The 23,132-nt window shown below is 35.7% G+C and overlaps 1 protein-coding gene across 1 annotated transcript in view; it reads left to right on the forward strand.

Moving 5' to 3' along the window:
* spri (Src homology 2 domain-containing protein sprint) overlaps positions 1 to 23,132 on the forward strand; it is a 613,225-nt gene that overhangs the window by 54,863 nt on the left and 535,230 nt on the right. The window contains exon 3 of the mRNA XM_073972426.1: positions 15,313 to 15,391. Coding sequence (XP_073828527.1) covers positions 15,313 to 15,391 — 79 coding nt within the window. The remainder of the gene's footprint in view (positions 1 to 15,312; positions 15,392 to 23,132) is intronic.

Consider the following 23,132-nt stretch of genomic DNA (forward strand, 5'->3'; position numbering starts at 1 on the left):
GCTACTGTAATCAGGGCTTTGGAGTCGAGCCATTTTTGTCCAAACTTTTTTACGACTCCGACTGCAACTCCGAAAATAAATTCCACAACTCAAAATGTATTAAATAACTACTTATCAGTTAAATACGTCACTGTTATCTATCCAGTGATAATACAAAATCCAAATTACAGTAATTTCAGTGTGAAACCTTCAAGATACATTACATCGGTAGGTATACCAAAATATGGAGCTATATTGTTCGTTTTCTTTGCGGAGGCTTCCTATCCGTTTGAATCATGGAAAATTAACCATAACCAGCGTGATAGAAGACCAAAAAGGAGACATTGATGTTTTTTTTTTATCATTTTTATCATTTTTTCCTTAAGTTCTGGTCCGTCCATAGATACTAAACCATTCAAAATTCAAGAAAACAATCAACTATAAAAATTTTCCTAAGCTATTAGTTAGTAACTTTCTAGAATATCTGAAGTTTCTAGGAACGGTTCCTAAAGATCAAAATAGTCAGAATATGGTTATTTGTACGTGTTGCACAGTGATATATTAAATGGTAAACCTATATCGACAATTTCTTGCAGGAAAATTGTATACCCCTAGCGAAGACTATGTAACAAATACAAGGCATTTCGGTTTGATAATGCGGTGCCTTTCTTTGGGTTACATAAAAATATGGACCGATATAACACATTTGGGATACCAAACATCTTAAGAGTAATGTAAACTTCTGTACCTACAGACATATGCGCAGTAGTCAGACGACGAGAATTTAGATGACGGAATGGCAAAGTTAGAATCTTATTGTGGAAAGTGTTCATTGTCTACCACCTCAAAAAGAATACAAGTAAAACCAATGGCTATGCCAAACAGATAATCGGAATTATTAAATATACATAGGTATTAATATATCCACCATCCTACAAAGGTCATGCCCATAATTGAACGTCGATTTGTTAAACATTTTTCCTTTCGGTCATTTCCATTACAAGTCTTTTATAAAACATATATTAACGCATCAGCATAACTCTATTTAGAAATGTATCCCACACCCCTGATATGAGCATTACATTTAATCGAAAATTCATTTGATCTCTTCTTATTGAAGAACAAAATAATTTCCTGTAGCACGGATGAATGAACTTTTGCCTATTAAAGTTTATCACGGTGCGCCTTAACTAACTTTAAGTGAAAGGTGCTTACGCCCGGGAAGTTTTTGCGGGTTCTGAAATACAATGTTCATAGACGAGTAAAATCAAAAAAAAAAAAAAAACAAAAAAATCGCCGGAGGGATTTTCAAATAAATCGCGGCGGTCCATGTTCACATTTTTAGTTTTTTAGGTTTTCACGATTTTGTTTGGGATTTGAAAATCCCTCTGGCGATTTTTTTGTTTTTGGATTTTTCTCATCAATGAACATTGCTTTGACATTGTTTTATAAGGAGACTAGCAAATGCCAGCTACTTCGTATGCGGAAAGGGAATAAAGTATATATAAACAATATTTAATATGGAAATGGTGAACACTGGAGATTCTATTGTACTAAAACCTATTTTTATTACCAATATTTAATCGATTTAATTCCTTTTAGTACTGCTCACTGTAATTAGAATTTCAAAAAAAAAAAAAAAAAAATCAGCCATACCTTTTCTACCATATTTTTTATTTCGAATTTCCAAAACTACGACCTCATATCGAGGACATACACCAACAGCGACTCATATTGCAAATTTCAGACTTGACTTCTGGTTGTACGCCTTTAATAACACAGCATTCCCTTCCAGTAAGAATTTCCAAACACTAAACTTTTTCTCAACCCTTCACAACAACAATAATGCACATTCACAATTCAAGGTTCTAGCTTCAGATTCGCCAGGAACCCGAATAGGTCCGTAAAGTTTTCGGCATTGAAAATAACCATAAAAATTCACGTCTTCGTATATCCCCTCGACTTAGTGTATTTAAAAAATAGAACAAATCTATATTGTCCAATTTTCTTTAAATATGGACCTTGAATACTTAGAATGTTCACTTCAATCCAATTTATCTGTTCCTCTGAAACCAATTATAGTACTATTAGTACTTTTTGTAAAAATAAGTTCGAATTTTCAAAACCTCCTCCCTACCTCCACTCCAAACACCAATTGCTAATCTAATACCGAATTTCAAAACTCCAGTTCTATCCCTTTACAAAATTGTACAAAATTCTCTACTAGTTAGAACTTTTCGTACACGACTTTCCAAAAACTACTTTCATATCTCAGCTCAATCCGTTGACATAAATCCAAATTAGAACTATCCAAATTTCCAAAACTACCTCAATCCTACACTCCAACAGTAATCTGCTCACGCAAATACAATTTGTATCGAATCTAGGACCATTTAGTACTTTTTGTACACTTATAGTTCGAATTTCCAAAAACATTTCATTGTTACTCTTCATCTGTGACCCTCATTCCAAATTCAGGACTCCAGCTCTATCCGTTCACCCATGTCCAAATTATACTAAATTTAGTACCATTTCATCATCAGTGACCCTCATTCCAAATTTCACAATTCTACCTCTTCCGGTTTGCCCAATACAAAGGGTACTTTATTTAGTCGTCGCGGAAGTGAAATATCGCGGTCATCCCAAATTATTCAAAAATGTATTATTTCAGATAATATACCTAATTTTAGTAAGCGAGACTACAAAACCGCTATAACACTGGCTTCAATATGTGGGATAACGCGGTCAACGCCATAGTTTGGAATACAGTAAAATCCCGATAACATGATGTCACTATATAGAAATTCCGAAAAATCGATTGGGAAATCTTATGAAATTTTGTATGTGGAGTTTTCAGGTCTGAGAATAGGTCGTAATCATTTTTTTTATCCCGCTAAGTGTAGTGACCGGTGGTCCTCCCCACAAATTGTTCAAGAAAACCGCGAAATTCAAGATACTTTTTAATATATTGTTTACAAATTGTTTGCATTGCTATGGTAATTACTGTCTTGACCCTGAATGGTCGTTGCGGAAGTGAAATGTCGCGTTCATCCCAAAATTTTCAAAAATGTATTATTTCAGTTAATTAGAACGGTAGTGAGCTGTTTTTTACTGCTTTTAATAGTGACCGTATTGTTTACAGATTGTTTTCCCTGAATGATCGCGGTCATCACAAAGTTTTCAAAAATGAATTATTTCAATTAATATACATAATTTTAGTAAGCGTGACACAAAAATGATGTGAACACTAGCTTGAACAAGTGGGATAGCGCGGTCGTGAGCTATTTTAATATGGCTAAGTGTAGTGACAGGAGGTTCTCCTTCAATTTTTTTTGAAGTCCATGATATTTTTGAACGTATTGTTTATAGATTGTTTGCAATACTACTGTAATTACCGTCTTGACCCTGAATGGTCTTCGCGGAAGTGAAATATCGCGGTCATCACAAAATTTTCAAACATTTATTATTTCAGATAATATACATAATTTTGTGTGCCTAAAAAATGCTATACACGCTGAACACTAAACAATAAGTGGGATAGCGCGATCAACTCCACATTTTGGAATACAGTTAAATCCACCAAAAATAGCGAAAATCAGGCGCCACCCTTCTATGGGAGCTATATCAAAACGAGGACGTATACTGAAAATTCTCTGCAAGGCTGTTTACGACCCCCAAAAGTGAATATATCTCCAATCTATCGAAAATCGGAAGGTACTGCTTTATGGGAGCTATATCAAAACGTGAACCTATAACTGTTGCATACCGAGCGCAAATAAAAAGGCGTGTCTTTCGGTCGATACGAATATTTATGCTCTCCTCTTTAAATTACATTAAAACCAAATTTTAGCCATTTCGGTGTGATATTGATGTTAAATCCTCAAAAATAGCAAAAATCAGCCGGTACCGTTCTATGGGAGCTATATCAAAACGTGGACCTATACTGACAATTCTCTGCAGTAATAATTACGACCCCAACCGAGACCAACAATCCAATATATAGCAATGTTAATTGACGTGCACCGATCATTATATGTGGGTCACAAAGTGGTTTAAACTGTCAATTTATGGTGAAGAGTATAATAAAAAAGATTTTATATCTTAAATTTGGGGGATACCATTACATGGAATTTATGTCAAAACATTGATTTATATTATGAAGTTTCTAGAGGGATGCCTAATTATGGCTGTATCAATGCTGGATAGATAACTAAAGTTTACACGGAGAACCCAAACAACGGGCCAGCAACGCGGACCGGGTCAGCTAGTTGAAATATAAAAAACTTCACGCACAAATCGATTTTAAAAAAATATTTTTTTGAAAAAATTTATGAAATGAAAAAAAAAATTCTCACAAATTATTTCCTGTTGCATGAATAAATAAACTGAAGCATGCCTAAAATAACGTTTTTATTTATTATTGTCTCATTAAGACGAAGGGCATTATTTATGAAAGTTTTTAATTAATTGAATTAATCGAGCTAACATGACCTAAAGAGTTTTGTATTGGAAAAGTGATTCTTAGCGTTTATTCCATTCAAATATTGAAAAAGGTCATGCACAATCACATTGACCAAAAATTTTGTTAAAAAATTATATATTTGAAAAAGCGTTTACGACATTTTTATGATTCTCAGAATTAAAGAAAATTAGTGAGAAACAAATGTTTGGTTATCTCATGTGGCTCTAAAGTTTATTTTCAATTATATATGGTAAAAACCAAAAATGTTTTACAATCGATGAATCCGAGTTTAACCCTTTCAGAATTCGTGAACTGTTAACATATTCTATATAGTATGACTGAAATTCTTTAAAAGTAAGTGTTTTAGGCGGGATCCCATAATGTCGACCATTAAAATTAATATACGTGAAGCTGTTGGTATCAATGTAAAAACATGGGTAAAAATGGGTTGAAGCAAACAAGTTTTTTATGTTCCCTTCCGATTTCTGGCTTATCCTTACATTTCATAGACTCACGCCCAAAGAAAGATTCAAAGAATACTCCATGGGCAACATGACTTTAGTGTATGATTTTTCGAGATATACACTCATCGACCTAAAATTGGTGCTGACATTTAAAATCCGGAATTTGGTTTTTTTTAAATTTTTTTTTAATAATCCGGACGCGCAACAAGATTGTATTCAAAACTCATATAGGATTATAGAATTCGTGATTTTACGTCGTTTAATGTATATCTTATGAGTGTGCTCTGTACAGCAAGCTAGGAATTAGAGTCTAAAGGCCAAATTTTGATGTGTGAATTTTCTTAAAAAACCTATTCTTTGGGTGTAAAATTTACAAGTGTCATTCAATTTCCTTCGAACCCCGAGTGAATTTAGTTTTTTTACGCGAGGGATCTAATGGTCCCTTTCGCGTTCGAATCCATAAACTAAAATGTTGGATATAGATACCTTGAAGATAGGAATATCTAGAAAAATATATATTGACAAATCCGCGTACTTAACCGCGAATTTCCTTAAAAAAATTTATATAAATATAATCCTTTATACGCGATTATAATATTTGCAAAAACGTGTCTCATAAATTACAGATATACGTGAGTAATATGGGCCTTTTACTCCAAATAGAATGTGAAATAGGTATATATGGTAACATGGGGCGCCTTCGCCACTGGGGCGGCTACGCCATCGCCGATTTTCTCGCAAACTACAAATGATAGAAAAAGTCCGGTAAAGGAAAAATTGTGAGTTTAATGTAGGTCTACCATCTCCCAAAAGTTGGCTGTTGTGTCATAGGTATGATAGCGGACGCACGCGGTTTTGTATTTTCAGGGTATTGGGAAAAATAATTATGGTAGGTATGTTATGTGATATCTTCTTTACCTTTTGTGATATCAAAAACATATTTTATGCCGTTAAAAGACAACTACTGAAGTTTATAAATCCAAATAATTCGCATGAAAAAATCAATTACAAATGTCAATATAGTAATATTATGAAATATGTAAGGGGTGGGGTGCCTACGCCATGATAGGGGTGTGGTGGATTAATGTTAGAAATTTGTAATGTTTAACTTAAATTCTTTATGCCATAGATATACCACATATAATGTGAAGTTGAAATCAATTATTATCCTAAACGTATCTTGTTTTAGTAATATTATGATTTTTGTACCTAAATTCAAGGTACCTTCAATTAACCGCTGGAATCGGTTACTTTTTGTGAATTTTTAAATAATGTCTGATTATTCAATAGAAAACATGTTCCTTATTTGCATAATGTTGATATTTAAGGCAGAATTATGGTAAATTACAGTTTTAGAGTCCGTTGGAGAATGTTCAATATCGATGGCGAAGCTGCCCCATGGGTGGGGAGGCTTCGCCACTTTTTACACATTTTGTAAATTCTCAAAAATAATATTTTAAAAACAAAATTATAACCATTTATATATCAAAATTTATAGTCAACATATGCTAATGTTTGTACCAAAAATAATATTTGAAAAAACTTTAACGGTGTCGGTATGAGAACATTTTGAACAAAAACGTGGCGAAGGCGCCCCATGTTACCATACATATTGACGTATTTTTGATGGGTGCTATTGAAATCGGATGCGCATCAAAATCGTTTGCACATTGTGCGACTTTTACTCACTTTAAAGTTTTTTCCATTGTGTGATGCAACTGACGGCACATTTTGACCGCTGAGTGAAACATCGAAATATGCATAGAGAGATATTGATTCGCTGTATCCAAATTCGAATGCGCACCAAATGATTTTTACTAAGTCGCGAATGACAGGCTTTTTAATTTTCATATTTTTTGAATGATTGTAATTTCAATATTACTCTTAATTTCCTATCCTTATAAGTTATTACTGTAAATTACTAAACCTTCGCGATTGTAAACCATATTTTTTCATGAAGGTTTAGCAGAATATATTGAATATTGTATGGGATTTTAGCGAAACAGTTGGAGAACTCCCAAATATTTTTTTCTAAATTTTCTAATTGTACCAAATTTGGAACATTATTCCAACAATAAGTTTTTCTCGTTTGCTGTTGCTATAATATGCAATTTATATACCTAATCTCTATCAATTTGCACACGAAGAAATATGTTTTGAGCTTTTGTTGGTAGAATAATATCTATTTTTCTTCCAACAAGTCACTTGTGTTGTACAATCATTGCGATTGCAAATCCAGAAATACCATCTTTTGTTCCAAGCATACAAAACAAAAACAAATTGTGAAATTCGTCAATATTGTAAACATCATTAGCAATACCGATTGTAGGAAATATCATAATCAAGAATTTTTACAAAAACTATTGTTAGCCCAGAAAACCTGTTACTGAAAGTTTTGATTTGATTGTTTATAATTCTCATATACACTTTCCGCATAAATTTGGTATAAATGTTACGTAAAATATTATGAGCATTGACAAACACAACACATGGAAAGGTTTTGCCAGTTTGCGCTCATCCTCCAAGTACCTACCCCAACATAAGGAATACCAGACTACCATAAAACCATAACAAATATGAAAAGAAAACACAAATTTCGACCAAAAACACTTCTCAGATTATGGTGTAACTCAACTATCAAAACACAAAGAAAAGAATAAGAAGGAAGAAACAAATAAAAACAAGAATTTCATGGTGTACAATACACAAAAAAAGAACTAGGATAAGAGGAACTCATACAAACAAAACACACGAAAATTGTTTTTTTTTTCACTACGGCATCGAATACCGAGAGAAGAGAATAAAATTGTCGAAGAAAAGAGAATAATATTGTCCACCAGACAAAAACTATTGTTGGATATGATAAAAACAATTGTTGTAATTAACAAAAACTATTGTTGGAGTCACATACATAAATAAATAATAAATTGGATTTACTTCAAGTTGCCCATACAATTTCATCCCATCTAAGGGAACTATCAATTGGCTTTTCTTTTTTTGAAATGATGATTTTTTCTAGTGAAAACCTGAAGTGAGCATCATTCGCATTAACATGAAAATACTCAAAAATTAAAAAGCCAATTGATATTTCCCTTTACCGGGATGAAATCATGATATTGTTGGTAAATTTTGCATAGCCGTCAGTGTAAATATTACTCTCTATAATAGAGAGTAATGATGAAGTTAAGTCAATGGGGAAAGACTCCAGACTTAAAGCAAGAATTTTTTATTTAAAAAATTTTTGAAATTGTTGGTCGGAGTAGGAGTCGAGCTTTTTTCACGACTCCGGCTCCTACTCTTGCAACATTTTCTGGACTCCGACTCCAATTCCGACACCCTGATAGTAACGAAACAAAATTATTACCATCACAAACCACTACAGCTGTGTGGAAATAAAGTCCGCCCTGCAAAAAACTCGTAAATGAATAAGATTGTTAGAGTTGGCAATGCCATCTGCCTTAAAAAATCCGGTGTATTGAATTCCTAATTGCAAATTTGCAATAAATTCAGTATATATAGAAGGAAAAATTTAGGGTAGAGACATAGTCAGATTGCCGAACAAAATACACCTGATGAGCGCTTCTCACCAAATTGCGAAACATGTAGTGTAGTGGTTTGTGATGACAATTTCTCTGACATTCTTTATCATTTACAAAATTAATACCGTTTTCTCTGGCAAGAATGTAATACGTCGGCACCATAAACCTAAAAAGATCCACTTAGAGGAAATTTTATAGAAAATGGTCACAAAAAATTTTTAACACAAGGTCGGATAGTCCTAAAAGTGATGAAAATCAGTTCAGATTTGGATATAGGGCCCAGCCCCCATATGATTTTCAACTGGCTTCCATGGTAATTTTCAGTAGCAGTAAAAATTCATGCGTATTTAACAATTTCATTGCAAATCCACTGTATCCTCCTCGTCATTTCAACACTAAAATATCACAATAAAGTTTCCCTTTCCTGTAACTTCATGCCTCATCCTCCTTTCATGGCGGCAAACATAATGGTGTATCTATTCATACCTACAGCACAGCTGATCTCTTAGTTGGTTTCAGAATTCAAGTAAATTGCAACAATTTGTTAACCTGACATTCTCGACGAAAGTCAATAGCTTTTGTTATAACTGAAACATATTCAGGATGCACTTAAACGGAAGGAAGATTTGAGGTGAGCTGTAAACTCCTTGGCGGATTCCTGTTACAACAATAACGATTTTTTGTCGACTCATCATCATTGTCATTGACTTTTGTTAGTTGGTTGTGGCAAAAGCCAATTTTCCTTAAATTCCTTTTCTTTCTGTTGCCAATTCGCCATTACAGTTTGGTCTTTTGTTGTTTGTTTGTTGTCAAGAATACATGAATATGTAAAGGATATTTTTTAAGCTAGATAGAACTTTAAATTGTAAAAAGTAACACAAAAAATTAAATTTTGATGAAACTTTTTTTATTTGTTTCAGTATACTCTGACAAATCATCATGAATAGACTCACGCTTGAATAACGCTACGAAATTATCCAAATTTACTTTGAAAATCAGTCGTCGATTCGCGCAACTTATAGACGCAAAATTGTGTTCAGCGATGAGGCGCATTTTTGGCTTAACGGGTTTGTTAATAAGCAAAATTGCCGCATATGGAGTGAGACCAATCCACAAGAGACCCTACAGACTCCATTACATCCAGAAAAATGCACCGTATGGTGCGGTTTTCACGCTGGTGGCATCATCGGACCTTATTTCTTCAAAAATGAGGCCGGAGCTCGCGTTACGGTCAATGGAGATCGTTACCGCACCATGATCAATGATTTTTTGTTTGAAAATATGGATGACATTGATCCGGAGGAGATGTGGTTTCAACAGGATGGCGCTACGTGCCATACGGCGAACGCAACCATCGACTTATTGAAATCAAAATTTGGCGATAAGTTGATTTCGAGAAGTGGACCTGTCAATTGGCCTCCAAGATCGTGTGATTTTACACCTCTCGATTATTTCCTGTGGGGCTACGTGAAGTCACTGGTTTATGCTGATAAACCAGCAACAATTGATGCCTTGGAGGCCAGCATTGTTCGTGTTATTCGTGACATACGGCCAGCAGTGCTCGAAAAAGTGGCCAAAAATTGGACGTCCAGAATGCACTTCGTCAAGAACAGCCGCGGTGCCCATATGCCCGAAATCATTTTCAAATGTTAATGTCACGTATTGATCTTTCGAATAAAAAAAATTTTGATTACAATTTAATTTTTTGTGTTATTTTTTACAATTTCAAGTTCTATCCGGCTTAAAAAAACACCCTATACTATGTATGTGTTGGAGTAATGATGATGCCGTTGTTTAAACAATGCATCAAACGAGGCGTATTGCATACCAAAATATGTACATTTAATTTGCTGACATTAAATTGACAACAATGCCGCCAGACTGATACATTTTTTCACATTCCAGACAGATGAAAGGTGCAGAACCATGTCCTCCTCGTTTCCAATCGTTCAGATATAATAAACGTATTAAATCTTAAAAAGAAGATATGTTATTTCGGAAGTGTTTATTCCCTACACCGCAATGTGGTAAATGGTATTATGTATTTGTGTATTTGTAAGTGACATGCATAAGGAAATGAGATAGATAGTTCCTTTTAGGGATATACATAGAATCACTTTTAGAGTCGAGTTATGCATGTCCGTCCGTCTATTTATTTTTGTTCCCAATGTACAGGTCGCATTTATTATCCGGTACCTCGTTCACCAAAGTTCGAAAATATTCGGAACATTTGTTCGCACGATAACTCTTGAAGTGACATTTCTACCAGTTTTAGATGAGGTTCCAATATGATCTTAATTGGTCCACTCCTTTGGGTAACTCCCACACAACATTTCCGAAACGTTCAGTTTAGGACCTGCTCTCGAATTGCTTTGATTTTTGTTGCAACAACATGTATTCACTGCCCCCGATACGACTATACAAGTTTCATCAGGAGCAAGTCCATACTTCCTGATAAAATAGCCTGAAAGTTGCAAAAACCACCTCTGATGCCGTGTGTAGTGGTTGGACATAACTCGGAACGGATCTAAAGATTTGGTCCAAAATTTGGCCTTCGTAATATTTTGTCCAAACTTAGTTTAAGTTCGAAGATAAGCCATATCGGTCCACTCCTTCAGACCTCCTTCATAAAAGTTCAAAAGTGTTTGAAAAAATTGAGTGACCGATTTGGTCCATACTTACACATCCTAATATATCTACCAGATATAGATCAGGTTAGAATATGGACTATATTTGTCCACTCCTTTGGGTACCTCCCACACAAAAATTGGGATAAGTTCACTTTAAGACCTGTTCTTGAATCACTTTGGATTTTGGAGAGTACGAAAACTCTCGATATGATCAACCGAAACTTAGTCCAAAATAAGTTTCAGTTCGAAGATGGTATTGCCCACAACTTATGGTACTTCCTCCCAATATTTAAAAATGCCAATAACTAGTATGCACGATATCTGTAGAAGGGGTCCAACAATTTGGTCCAAACTTTGGATTTCCTAATATTTTTTCCACATTTAGTTTAAGTTCTAAAATGGCCCATATCGGTCCAATGGGGTACCTCCCCCACATAAGCTCAATATTTGTGTCAAAGTGCAGTTTAGGGTCTGCTCGAAAATCCTTCGGAAAAGTATAGTGATGCTGTTCGTTGTGGTCCTGTTTACAGCCATATTATGTTTTCCGTGCACAAGTCCATGCTTCCTGGCATACTGGTCCAAAAGTTATACGATGACCTACTGAAATGACTAGTGGGCTATCTATCAAAGAGATATGACTATGTTGGTCCATTCCTTTAAGTACCTCCTCCGTAACACTTTTGAACTTCAATCCTTATCCACATTTTTGTCGGCAAGTTCAAATGTCAAAAAAGGGCCACAAAATTCTGAAAAGACCCTAAATACATTCGATCTGTCCGTAGATGAAAGTTTCAACTCACATAGGCTGAGGGTATATCTCTGTCGGCAAAGCCGACTTGTAACGTGTTAAAATAAAACAGCTTGAGAGTCGAAACGTGAATATCTCGGAAACTAGAAAAGATAGGGAAATGCTGAGCATTCAGAAAGATTATTCGGGAAAACCTAGAAACCTCCTGAACTTCAAAAAATCAAAACTTGCGTATGGAACAACTTAAGCGTTTGCCGAGAGACTTAGATGCTAGTGCTATTTTTTATATAATTATACCCTCCACCATAATATGGAGGGTATAATTAAATTTGTCATTCCGGTTGTAACACATCGAAATTTGACGCTATAGGACCGCCTGCGTTTTCATATAGCCCCCATAGAACAGTACCTCCCGATTTTAGGTATTTTGAAGGTAGTGGCCTCAATATCCCACCGACGTGGCTGAAATTTGGTACTTAGTAATGGTTGAGAGTATGAAGCGTGCCACCTGAAATTTTTCGGTATAGGTCCACGCCTTGGTATAGCGCCCATAGAACTGTACCTCCCTATTTTCGGTATTTTTAGGGTTTTAGCCTTATTATAATAATTGTTCCACAAACATCCCATACGGGACAAGGGAGACTCTCTCATATCAATGAGTGCACCCCGATATTAGCTCAATGATATGGGACCTACTGTTTATGCCGAACGGCGTGTCTTAAGACACCACTTGCAGAGAAGTTTTACATGGCTGAAATAATCAGGAAATGTCGCCAACATTACTGAGGGGTATTTTGCCACCGTTGAAATTGTTAATGTTGCCTGTCCTGGGGATCGAACCCACGTCATTCAGCGTGCAAGGCGGGTGTGCATACCATTGCACCACAGTGGCACCTTATTTTAGCTTTATTAACACACCGAAATAGCTGAAATTTGGAATTTAGTCTTCGTTAGGGGTATAAAACTTTCCAGCTGAAATTTGTCGGTATATGACACCCATAGAACAGTCCCTCCCCATTTTCGATATTTTGAAGGTTTTTGGCCTTCATTGACACATAACATTTTATCTTAGACTTCGTGGCAGTGAGGGAAGATTTGTCAATTTATCGGCATTTCGACGATTTTAAGTAAAAAATACGATTTTTACCCATAAAATGTAAATTTTTAGTTATGGCAATTTTTACGCATAAAATTTGCATTTTGTATGGTTTTGGTTGATATCACTGATCTCTGAAAAACAACTATACATAAATCTATCACCTTATTATTGTAGGTTTGCATATAACCGCATATAACACTGTGTCACAAATTGGAACTCAAGGCCTGTGCGGTGGAAAATTCCGTTTGGAGATGAAAGCCCTTAGTGAGTATATTAAGAACCCAAAAGGAAATTTTCACCATAGGTCAAGTTTCTGAGATATCGCGCGATGGATTTTTTGAATTTTCGCCTATGACGCTTGAGAAAATAGCTTTATATCTCTGTTTGCCGTTATTGTAGCTTCGTTTTGAGATTACATGTCTTCAGTCAAATTGAATGGCGAATCTTTTTTTAGAACATTTCATTCTTCTAACTCAATTCCTTTCATGTCCTTTTCGTCCTTTCTTTCTTGAACCGTAGTAAAAGTACCACAAGATGAGATTTTACAGCATCCAAATATTCCACAAAAATATTGCTCAGAGAAGTTTAGGTACGGTTCTCATTGACAACTAATCGATATTGTCACATTTTCATTGTCCTTTTTGACATTTACCCGGTTTTTGTTCAGAAAAAACCTATGTTTTGTTTTTCTGTATATTCGTTATTTGTTATGTATTAGTAGGTAGACATACCCATTGGTTATCACTTATATTGACATCTGGGATGTATCTGAAATATTTACCATATATAGCTCCCGATATGCTGAACACGTTAATGACAAATTTTCTTGGAAAAAAAATCCGGTTATCTAATATTTCGAACCGGACATAGCGATATAAAACCCGGATTTGTACCGATTTTAAGTAACCGATTAAGGTTATATGTATACCATTAAATTGCTAATAAAATTGCCAATCAATGAAAATAAATTTTTTGACAGCATCTTACCTGAGTTCGGTGCTAAAACAAAAAACCCGTATTCTTAAACCGTTTTAAGGAAAAATATCACTGCGCGTAAATATGAAGATCAAAGCTTGGTGGGTGAAATATTCTTTTTGCCGATGAAAGTGGATGAAGTTAATATTATGAACCCGGAAGGACAGTTATGCCATAGGTCAAACGGCAAACAGAGATATAAAGCTATTTCCTCAAGCATCATAAGCGAAAATTTAAAAAAATTCATCGCGCGATATCTCAGAAACTTGACCTATGGGGAAAATTTCCTTTTGGGTTCTTAATATACTCACTAAGGGCTTTCATCTCCAAAAGGAATTTCCACCGCACAGAATCCTTGTTGCACAGTGTAATAAAGCCACTGGGTTTTAAATGTCAATTCCATTGTGTATAAACCTATAATTTAAACAGACTATTAATTAACCTCTTAAAACAATGTATATTTGTATATTTTCGGTTTACCGAAAACCGTTATGTATGGAAAAACCGGTTTTTTAGACACCCAAGTCTTCATTTAGCCCCTAAAAAACAGCACCGATTTTCGGTGTTTTGAAAGTTTTTGCCACATTTTTCAACCGGATTAACTGAAATTTGGTAAGTAGTCTTCGCTAAAGGTACAAGACAATTATACAGGTACAAAACATCCCTTGCAACAAATCAGACAGTATAGGTTCACCTTTTGTTATAGCCCCCATAAAAGCTTAGCCACCATTTAAGGTTTTTTGACGATTTTATTCACATTTGTTTTTACCGAATTGGTCGTTAATTGAATTTTTTGTGATCCCAGAAGATAGAAAACTTACTGTCCATATACCCAGGTTTAAGTCTAGCTGGTATTACCCAATTTTATGTATTTCGAGAGTTTTTTTTGTCAAATTTTCAAACCGAGATTGCTGTAACTTAATACTGTGTTTTGTCAGGAGTTCAAAAGCTCAATTCGGGAAATTGTAAATATTGATTCATGGTTTGGAAAGAACTACGATGATGCCCCATATGAGCTCTTTTGAAGGGAGTATTATCAATTGGGATATACTACTCCTGCAATAAGAGAAAGTTCTTGTTCTTATTCACTTCAATAAAGTTCGTAATGGAGGGTATAAAAAGTTCGGCCTGGCCAAACTTAACGCCGTTCTTAGTTGTTTGTTTTTAGGTTGGTGCTTAGTATTATTCTTGAATGAATTGATGAAATTTGGCTGGTCAACGTCTTAGTGGTAAATAATTATTTTTTGTCATTGGCCATCATTAGATAACCCTACATCACATTTTATTTTTGTAGAATTGATGTCAATATCTGCCTGAATTTGGAGAAAATTCTATTGTTGGAAGCGAACTAATTTTTGAATATAATTATTGTATAATAATTATACGGTCTACTAATTTTCTAATCCTTTGTTGTAGGCGTGACAAAGCAGCAGAGAATGGAGAAGAGTATCGGGAACCACCACCCCGCTTAAGAGGTCAAAGTACATATCTTGCGGTAAGTTGCCTACACTTTTTACGTAGTTAATCATATTATTTTATGAAAACTTTAAATTTTATTACACCTCATTCGTTGCGATACAACGAATCTGCAAAAGAACAACTTATTTACATTGCAGCCACAAGTTAGCAACACATACTCGTACATACTTGTTTGTCATAGTAAAACATCCAGTGTGTATTCAGGTTGTCTGTCTGCCTGCCTGGATTGTTGGATGATCCATTTAAAATATGTGAATGGTGCTGCGTAGAAAATCTCCTGCCTGCTGCTAATTTATGAACAGAATTTTAATGGGCACCAACCATCTATCAAATCAGGTTGCCCAGATTCACTGTTGGTGTCACGACAATGGAAGGAAATCTGCCTTTAGGCAGTTCTTTAAACAGATGTACTTTATGATGTTGTTATTGTCCAATCGTCTGGTGCTTTGTCAAAATGATCCTTATGTCGTACATTTACGGCATCAAGTGTTTTCGTTTTTGTTTTATGTTTTTTTCGCTATTGTTGTCATTTTTACACACATTTGCAGTCAGTTTAGTACAGAACTGGCAAATATTTCCCAAAGCTGATATTTTATTTTCATTAAAGATCTTTATATTCGTAATCATTTGCCATTTGCTACGCTTTCGCCTTTTTGTTTTGGCTGCTGTCCCACGCTCAATTTATATCATAACTGAGAAATCACAGAAATGCCTTTATTAGGATGTGAACAATGTTTTGCTTTCAACAATAAAGCTGGAGGTAATAAAGAAATAACGAAATTGTCAAAATCCAAAGTGCACAATATTACGCCTGAATCAGGCAGAAAATGATAGCATTAATTCCTATTTTGTATCTATTATCGATTAATTCTATCTACAGAGTTCTTATATGATCCATGATGCACTTGTACGAGAAGGTGCGACAAAAATGATTGTATACCGCTGATCTGATCAGCGATTCTTACAGAAATTAGATCCACAGTTAGGCATAATACCATCTAAATTGAGGTTGTGGCCTCAAGATCGCATCGAAGTGGCTAAAATTTGGTGTTTAGTCTTCGTTGTGGGTATAAAACTTTCCACCTGAAATTTGTCGGTATAGGTCCACACCTTCATACAGCCCCATAGAACGGTAGCTCCCGATTTTCGGTATTTTGGCCTCAATATCCCACCGAAACGACGGAAATTTGGTATTTCGTCTTCGTTTGATGTATGAAGCTTTCCACCTGAAATTTGTCGGTATAGGCTCACGTCTTTATATATGCTCCATAGAACCTCCCAATTTTTTGGTATTTTGAAGAAGTGGCTGAAAGACAGAAGTGGCTGAAATTTGGTGTTTAGTCTCTGTTGGGTGTATAAAACTTTCCACCAGAAATTTGTCGATATATGTAGGTCCACACCTTCGTACAGCCCCATAGAAGGTACCTCTCGATTTTTGGTATTTTGAAGTTTGTGGCCTCAATATCCCACTGAAACGGCTGAAATTTGGTACTTAGTCTTCATTAGGTGTATAAAACTTTCCACCAGAAATTGCCCCCTTAGAGCGTACTTCGCGATTTTCGGAATTTGGAATGTTTTAGCCTAATTATCACACCGAAGTGGCTGAAATTTGGTATTTAGTCTTCGTTGAGGGTATCCAACTTTCCACCCGAAATTTGTCGGTATAGGTCCACACCTTCATACAGCCTCTATAGAACGCTACACCTAATTTTGGTATTTTGAAGGTTGTGGCCTAAACACCCCACCAAAAGGGCTGAAATTTGGTATATAGTCTACTTGGGGGTTTAAAATTCTCTGAAATTTGTCGGTTTAGGATTACGTCTTCATACAGTCCCCCTTAGAACGGTAACCTGATTTAAATATTTTTAAGGTTGTGGCCTCAATATCTCACCGAAATGACAGAAATTTGGTATTGAGGGTTCCATGGGGTACATAATATGCCAGAATAGAATTACAAGTACAGGTCCACGGCTTCATAAAGTTCATATAAAAGCGTACCTCCCGATTTTCGGTATTTGGAAGGTTGTGCCCTCAATATCCCACTTAAGCGGCTGAAATTTGGAATTTATTCTTCGTTGGGGTATAGACCTTTCCACCTCTAATTTTTCGGTATTAACTCACTTCGTCATATAGGCCTCATAGAACGGTCCCTCCCAATTTTCGGTATTTTGAGGATTTTGGCTGAAATTTCCCACCGAAACAGCTGAAATTTGGTATTTGGTCATCGTTGAGGGTATTAAAGTTGCCATCAGATATTTGTCTGTATAGGCTCATGTCTTCATATTGCCACCATAGAACGGTATCCCCGATTTTCGGTGTTTTGAAAGTTTTAGCCACATTATTCAAACGGAATAACTGAAATGTGATATTTAATCTTCGTTGGAGTTACAAAACTTTCCCCCAGAAATTTGTCGGAACAGGTCAACGTTTTCCACTCCCAATTTTGAAAGTTTTAACTACATTATTCACCCGGAGTAACTGAAATCTAGTCGTCGCTAAAGATACAAACAATTTTTACAGGTACAAAAAATTCTTTGTAAAAAATATAACGTTTTTGTTATAGCCCCCATATAAGGGTAAGGCTTTTGTCAAATGTTCGAACCTAGATTGCTTTCAAAACACCGAAAATCGGAGGGTACCGTTTATGGGGGCTTTACGAAGACATAGGACTATACCGACAAATTTCGGGAGGAATTTGTATGCCCCCAATGAAGGCTAAATGCCAAATTTATGGGGGAGCAATAAATTTCATGTGGAAAATTGTATACTTCCAACGAAGACTAAATATCAAATTTCAGCTACAATCTTCTAAACACATACCGAAAATTGGGAGGTACCGTTCTATGGGGGCTTTTTGAAGACTAGGACCTATACCGAAATATTTCAGCTGGAAAGCTGAACACTAAATACCAAATTTCAACCATTTCGTTGCGATATTGAGGCCACAAAATAACAAAAATCGGGAAGTGCCCTTCTAGGGGGGGGGGCATATGAAGACGAGGACCTCTACCGAAAAATTTCAGGTAGAAAGTTTCATACCCCCCAAAGAAGACTAAATACTAAATTTCAGCCATTTTGGAGGGATATTAAAGGTAAAACCTTGAAAATATCGAACATCGGGAGGTGCCGTTCTATGAAGGCGTGGACCTATACCGACAAAAGTCAGGTGGAAAGTTTAGTACCCCCAACGAAGACTAAATACCAAAATACCGAAAAGCAAGAGGTATCGCTCTATGGGGCTATATAAAGACGTTGACCGATACCTACAAAATTTCAGGTAGAAATTTGCATACCCTCAACGAAGACTAAGTACCAAATTTCAGCCTTTTCGGTGTGATAATGAGGCTAAAACCTTCAAAATACCGAAAATCGGGAGGTACCGTTCTATGGGGGATATATGAAGGCGTGGACCTATATCGACAAAAGTCAGGTGGAAAGTTTGATACCCCCAACGAAGTTTGAATACCAAATTTAAGCCTTTCGGTGTGATAATGAGCCAACAACCTTCAAAATACTTAAAATCGGGATGTACCATTTTATGTGGACTATATGAAGGCGTGTACCTATACCGACAAAAGTCTGGGGGAAAAAGACAAAATGCAAAATTTCAGCCTTTTCGATGTGATAATGAGCCTAAGCCTGCAAAATGCCAAAAAGCGGAAGGTATCGTCCTATTGGGGCTATATCAAAACGTGGACCTATATATCCCTATAGCCCATTTTCAATACCAAACATCCTAGGAGTAGTAGAAACTTCTTAACTTGACTGACCCTCTACATACAATACAGTTTTCTATTCTACGTCTACAGTTTTAGAATCAAGTTGTTGCCAGATATATTTTGTGTTGTCCTTATTGCATGTTTTGTTTTATTAATTTGTTTAGTACTATTAATATGTAAATCCTGCTGATGTCTAACTGTAGCCGGAATTTCCCTACTTTACTAACACTCCATAATCCGGATTATGGGGTGTACGCTCTCCCTATGGGGAGGTGGCCTCCTGGGTCGGCAGGGGTGGGGAAGAGGGGCGTGGGATTGTTCGGAAAAAAATTACAAAGTTCTATCTTAAAAATTGCGAGCTGTGTCTTGATTTTAACAGACGGACTGACGGATAGACGGACGACTGACAGACGAACTTACAGAAGGACGGACAGACGGACATGGTTATATCGACTTAGATGAGATAACAATGTAATTTGCTGTTGTTGGTTTTCCGATTTTGTCAGTGATAGGGACCACAGTACATTGTCCTGACATATTGCTCTCATTTTCTATCTATATTACTGACGTGCCCATTACTTCCCTTAACAGACACAGAATTAGATAAATAACTAAGGAGAAATAATTCAAACAAATAAATGCGACCCTGACATGATATGTTAATAAAACATGGGGAAACAAAACATCATCAGTTTGCAAGGATAGAACGAAATACTGCTGTGCAAAATTGGCTTTGGGAGCTTCAAAAAGAACAGCCAAATAATTCTTAGCATCTTTTGGAGGAAATTGTTTATAACTGCTTGTGAAAAATATGATTACATTAGAGACCAATAAAAGCAATTGCAAAGGCAACGGAGGCATCCAGCAGCATCAACAGAAATGATGAAAGAGCTTTAATAAAAGTTGTTCATGCCTCGGGGTATAGTTAATTTTCAATGATGTCTGTTATTTTGTTTATTTAAGAGCACCCAATAGACCCAAAACAAAATGTTAAACAAACTAACTCACGAACTGTCTGTTTGTGCGACTTACTGACCATTCGCCTGCATGTCCCATAGCTACGACTGATGAGGTAATAAACCAAGAGTTGCATTGTATGTACATTGTTCATTCATATATTTGCTGTTCAGCTTTGAATATTTGCTTAGTTTAGCATTCATTCACAGACAAACTGTCATTTATTTTCATAATTTTTCATATTAATTTGCGAAATCACCTCAGGGGGCCGACCGCGCTTCTTTTTATGTTAAGTTTTTGTCATCATGGTTTGTTTCCTTGTAAATTCTTTATGATGTGGTAAGAGGGGTGTTTAGATTATGGCAAGGGGAATGGTAAAAAGTAAACAAATTCAAGTGACACTTGACTCTTGCCAAACATATCATCTGCACATACAAACAACCGAACATATGTCTATCTGGTGTTTATGTCTAAATATCTGAAAAGTGGTTTTCAATTGTTATTAAAGCTTATCGGCATCTTCGATAATTCCATTCGATTCGTTACCAAATATTGATCAGCCAACTCTGTGGTTTTCTTGGGAAACGTTCTAAATTGACTTACGAGTATGTAAATTTAGAGATGTTGCATCCACTTTGTTGTATTTTTGAGAGGTTTGCTCAGCAAAAGGCCGTTCTAAAAATAGTGAACCGTTCCCTTTTTCAAATTATTATTTTAAAATTCTAAATTTTTATACTCTCCATAGTATGAAGTGTATGTTATGTTTGTAACGCGATGAAATAATTACTAGCGACCATATTAAACCAGGGTAAAATTCTGAGTAGACCTATGCATGCCACTATTGCACCAGACAAATTGAGACATGACGCTAACATATTGTACAGATGCGGCTTTTGTTTGCGGGCAGGTCAAGTTCGAAGATGGGCTATAACGGCCCATGTTGTGGTATATCCCTCATATAACCGTACAGCCTGATTTCAGATATTTTTAAGTTTTCGATGTTCCTAGCTCAATTTGGCGTTTAGATTTCAAAGTTCCAAAGAACTCCTCCAGAAAAAATGGTGGGCATAGCTCCACGTTTTGGCATAGCCGCCATATAACAGTACCCCCGATTTCAGGTAGGTTTTAGGGATCAATGTGGTCAAAACACATATAATTGTTAATAAGGATTCGCAGTGGACAGTGGTCACCAAAAATTGTAGACATTGGTATTTATGGTTTTAATGTTAATACTAATTTTCAAAATTGGAAATAGTTAAAATTTATTTGTTTTCGGGAAAGGCGGAGAATAGAATAGTTTAGCATATCGCTACATACTCTCCACCATAGAATGGAGGTTATATTAAGTCAGGTCAGTTTGGTATAGACACCATCCCATATAACAGTACCACCTGATTTCTGATGGTACCACAAGATTTAAGGTATTTTGGATGCCATTCCTCGTTTACGGTTCAAAGTGGTTAAAGAACTTCTCCACCATAAATTGCGAACATATTTCCAATTTTGGTATGGGTCCTGATTTCAGGTTTTTTTCAGTTTTCATCTACATTTTCGAGCAAAATTGGATATCACTTGACGTTTATAGCTTCCATCAAAAATTGGTACATATGCCGTTGTGGTATGAGCCTTACGCAGCAATGCTTTCCAGAACATGATTTCCAAGTTTTATATTGACCCGAGCTCAAGATTAGTGAATTCTTAAAATGATGTTTTCTCAAATATACTTTAAAACACTTGTAGCCGTACATGCCAACCAAATAACTACTTCCCGGATTACAGAGAATCATCATAAGCAAATCACTTTAATCTACTTTAAAAAACCTGTTATTTTTATCATTTAAAACAACAACACTGAGATTAAGCTGAATTACTTTACAAATAATAAGAGCGTTCCATTTTAGAGAAATGTTAACCTTTTGTGTGGGAGGTACCCGAAGGGGCGGACGGAAATGATACATCTTAACTTGATCTTAAGGCCTCGGCACATACGATCCGTTGTGTGACGCGTTGAAAACAACAACCATATGAAATATGTGTAAGTGATGCCAATTTTGTTCTTGAAATTTCCATGTGGGTGTTGTAACGCGGCACTCAACGGATCGTTTGTGCGGAGCCCTTTAGTTTGCACAAAATAATACGAGAAGCAAATTTGAAAAAAAAATAATTCTTGATACGTTATTATCGTGCACATCAGCCATGGCAAAAAGGACTCCAAATTGTCTGAAACGGGTTTCGTCCAAACATCCTTGGTGTCTAAAACCGTTATTTCAATTAGGCACCTTTATGATCGTATCAAAAGTATTTACTCTCGTTAGCCTAAAAGCTGAAGGTATAAATCTTCATTTTGGATCATATGCTATAATATTCGGCGAACCTCCGCTTCAGCTATTTTAAATTTTTAGAAATATGTATATAATCCAGTAGAGACATTCTATACCTTTCTAAGAAAATTTAGAGATGAAATTCCTCCCATCTATGTTTTGGGTAAACATTGGGAAATACTTGGACTTTCTTTTGATTTCATTTGCCGTCATATGATTAAAATCTGTAATGGTGTGGTTTGCAAATGTTTCGTTATAAACTCTTTAAATTTGTGGCTCAAAGTATATATTAGATTACGCCCGATACCTTCTTCTTTACTAAGTTCTCTATGTTTTTGTGATCTTTAGTTTCACAAAAATTGTACTGATACAGGTCAATTCATTGTGGGTTTTGTTTATGTCATACGTGACGTAGTTCGCTTTGGGAGATTCTCCACTGTTTTATTTTTTGGTTTTTTTTTTATGTATCTCCATCGTTGTCTGCCGAAGTCAGTGTGATAGGATGCTGTTGTCTAGTCCCTGTTCAGATGGTATGTAAACACGTTAAAATATATTCTCACGTGCGATGGATTTTGACAAAATTTGTTGTGGTAATCTATCGATTAATGCTGATACTCTTCTGTAATATTCTTCCATGCCCTCACGTGCATGTAGACTAATTAAAATATAAAACGATCGGTTATTTTGGCTGAATGGATTTTAGAGTAATCATCGAGTTCACCATTATTTTGTTGTAATTTGTTTGAGGCTATCCCTTTTG

Source organism: Musca autumnalis, unplaced genomic scaffold (assembly GCF_047663935.1).
Source record: "Musca autumnalis isolate F117 unplaced genomic scaffold, ASM4766393v1 scaffold_3, whole genome shotgun sequence".
NCBI classification, from domain to species: Eukaryota; Metazoa; Arthropoda; class Insecta; order Diptera; family Muscidae; genus Musca; species Musca autumnalis.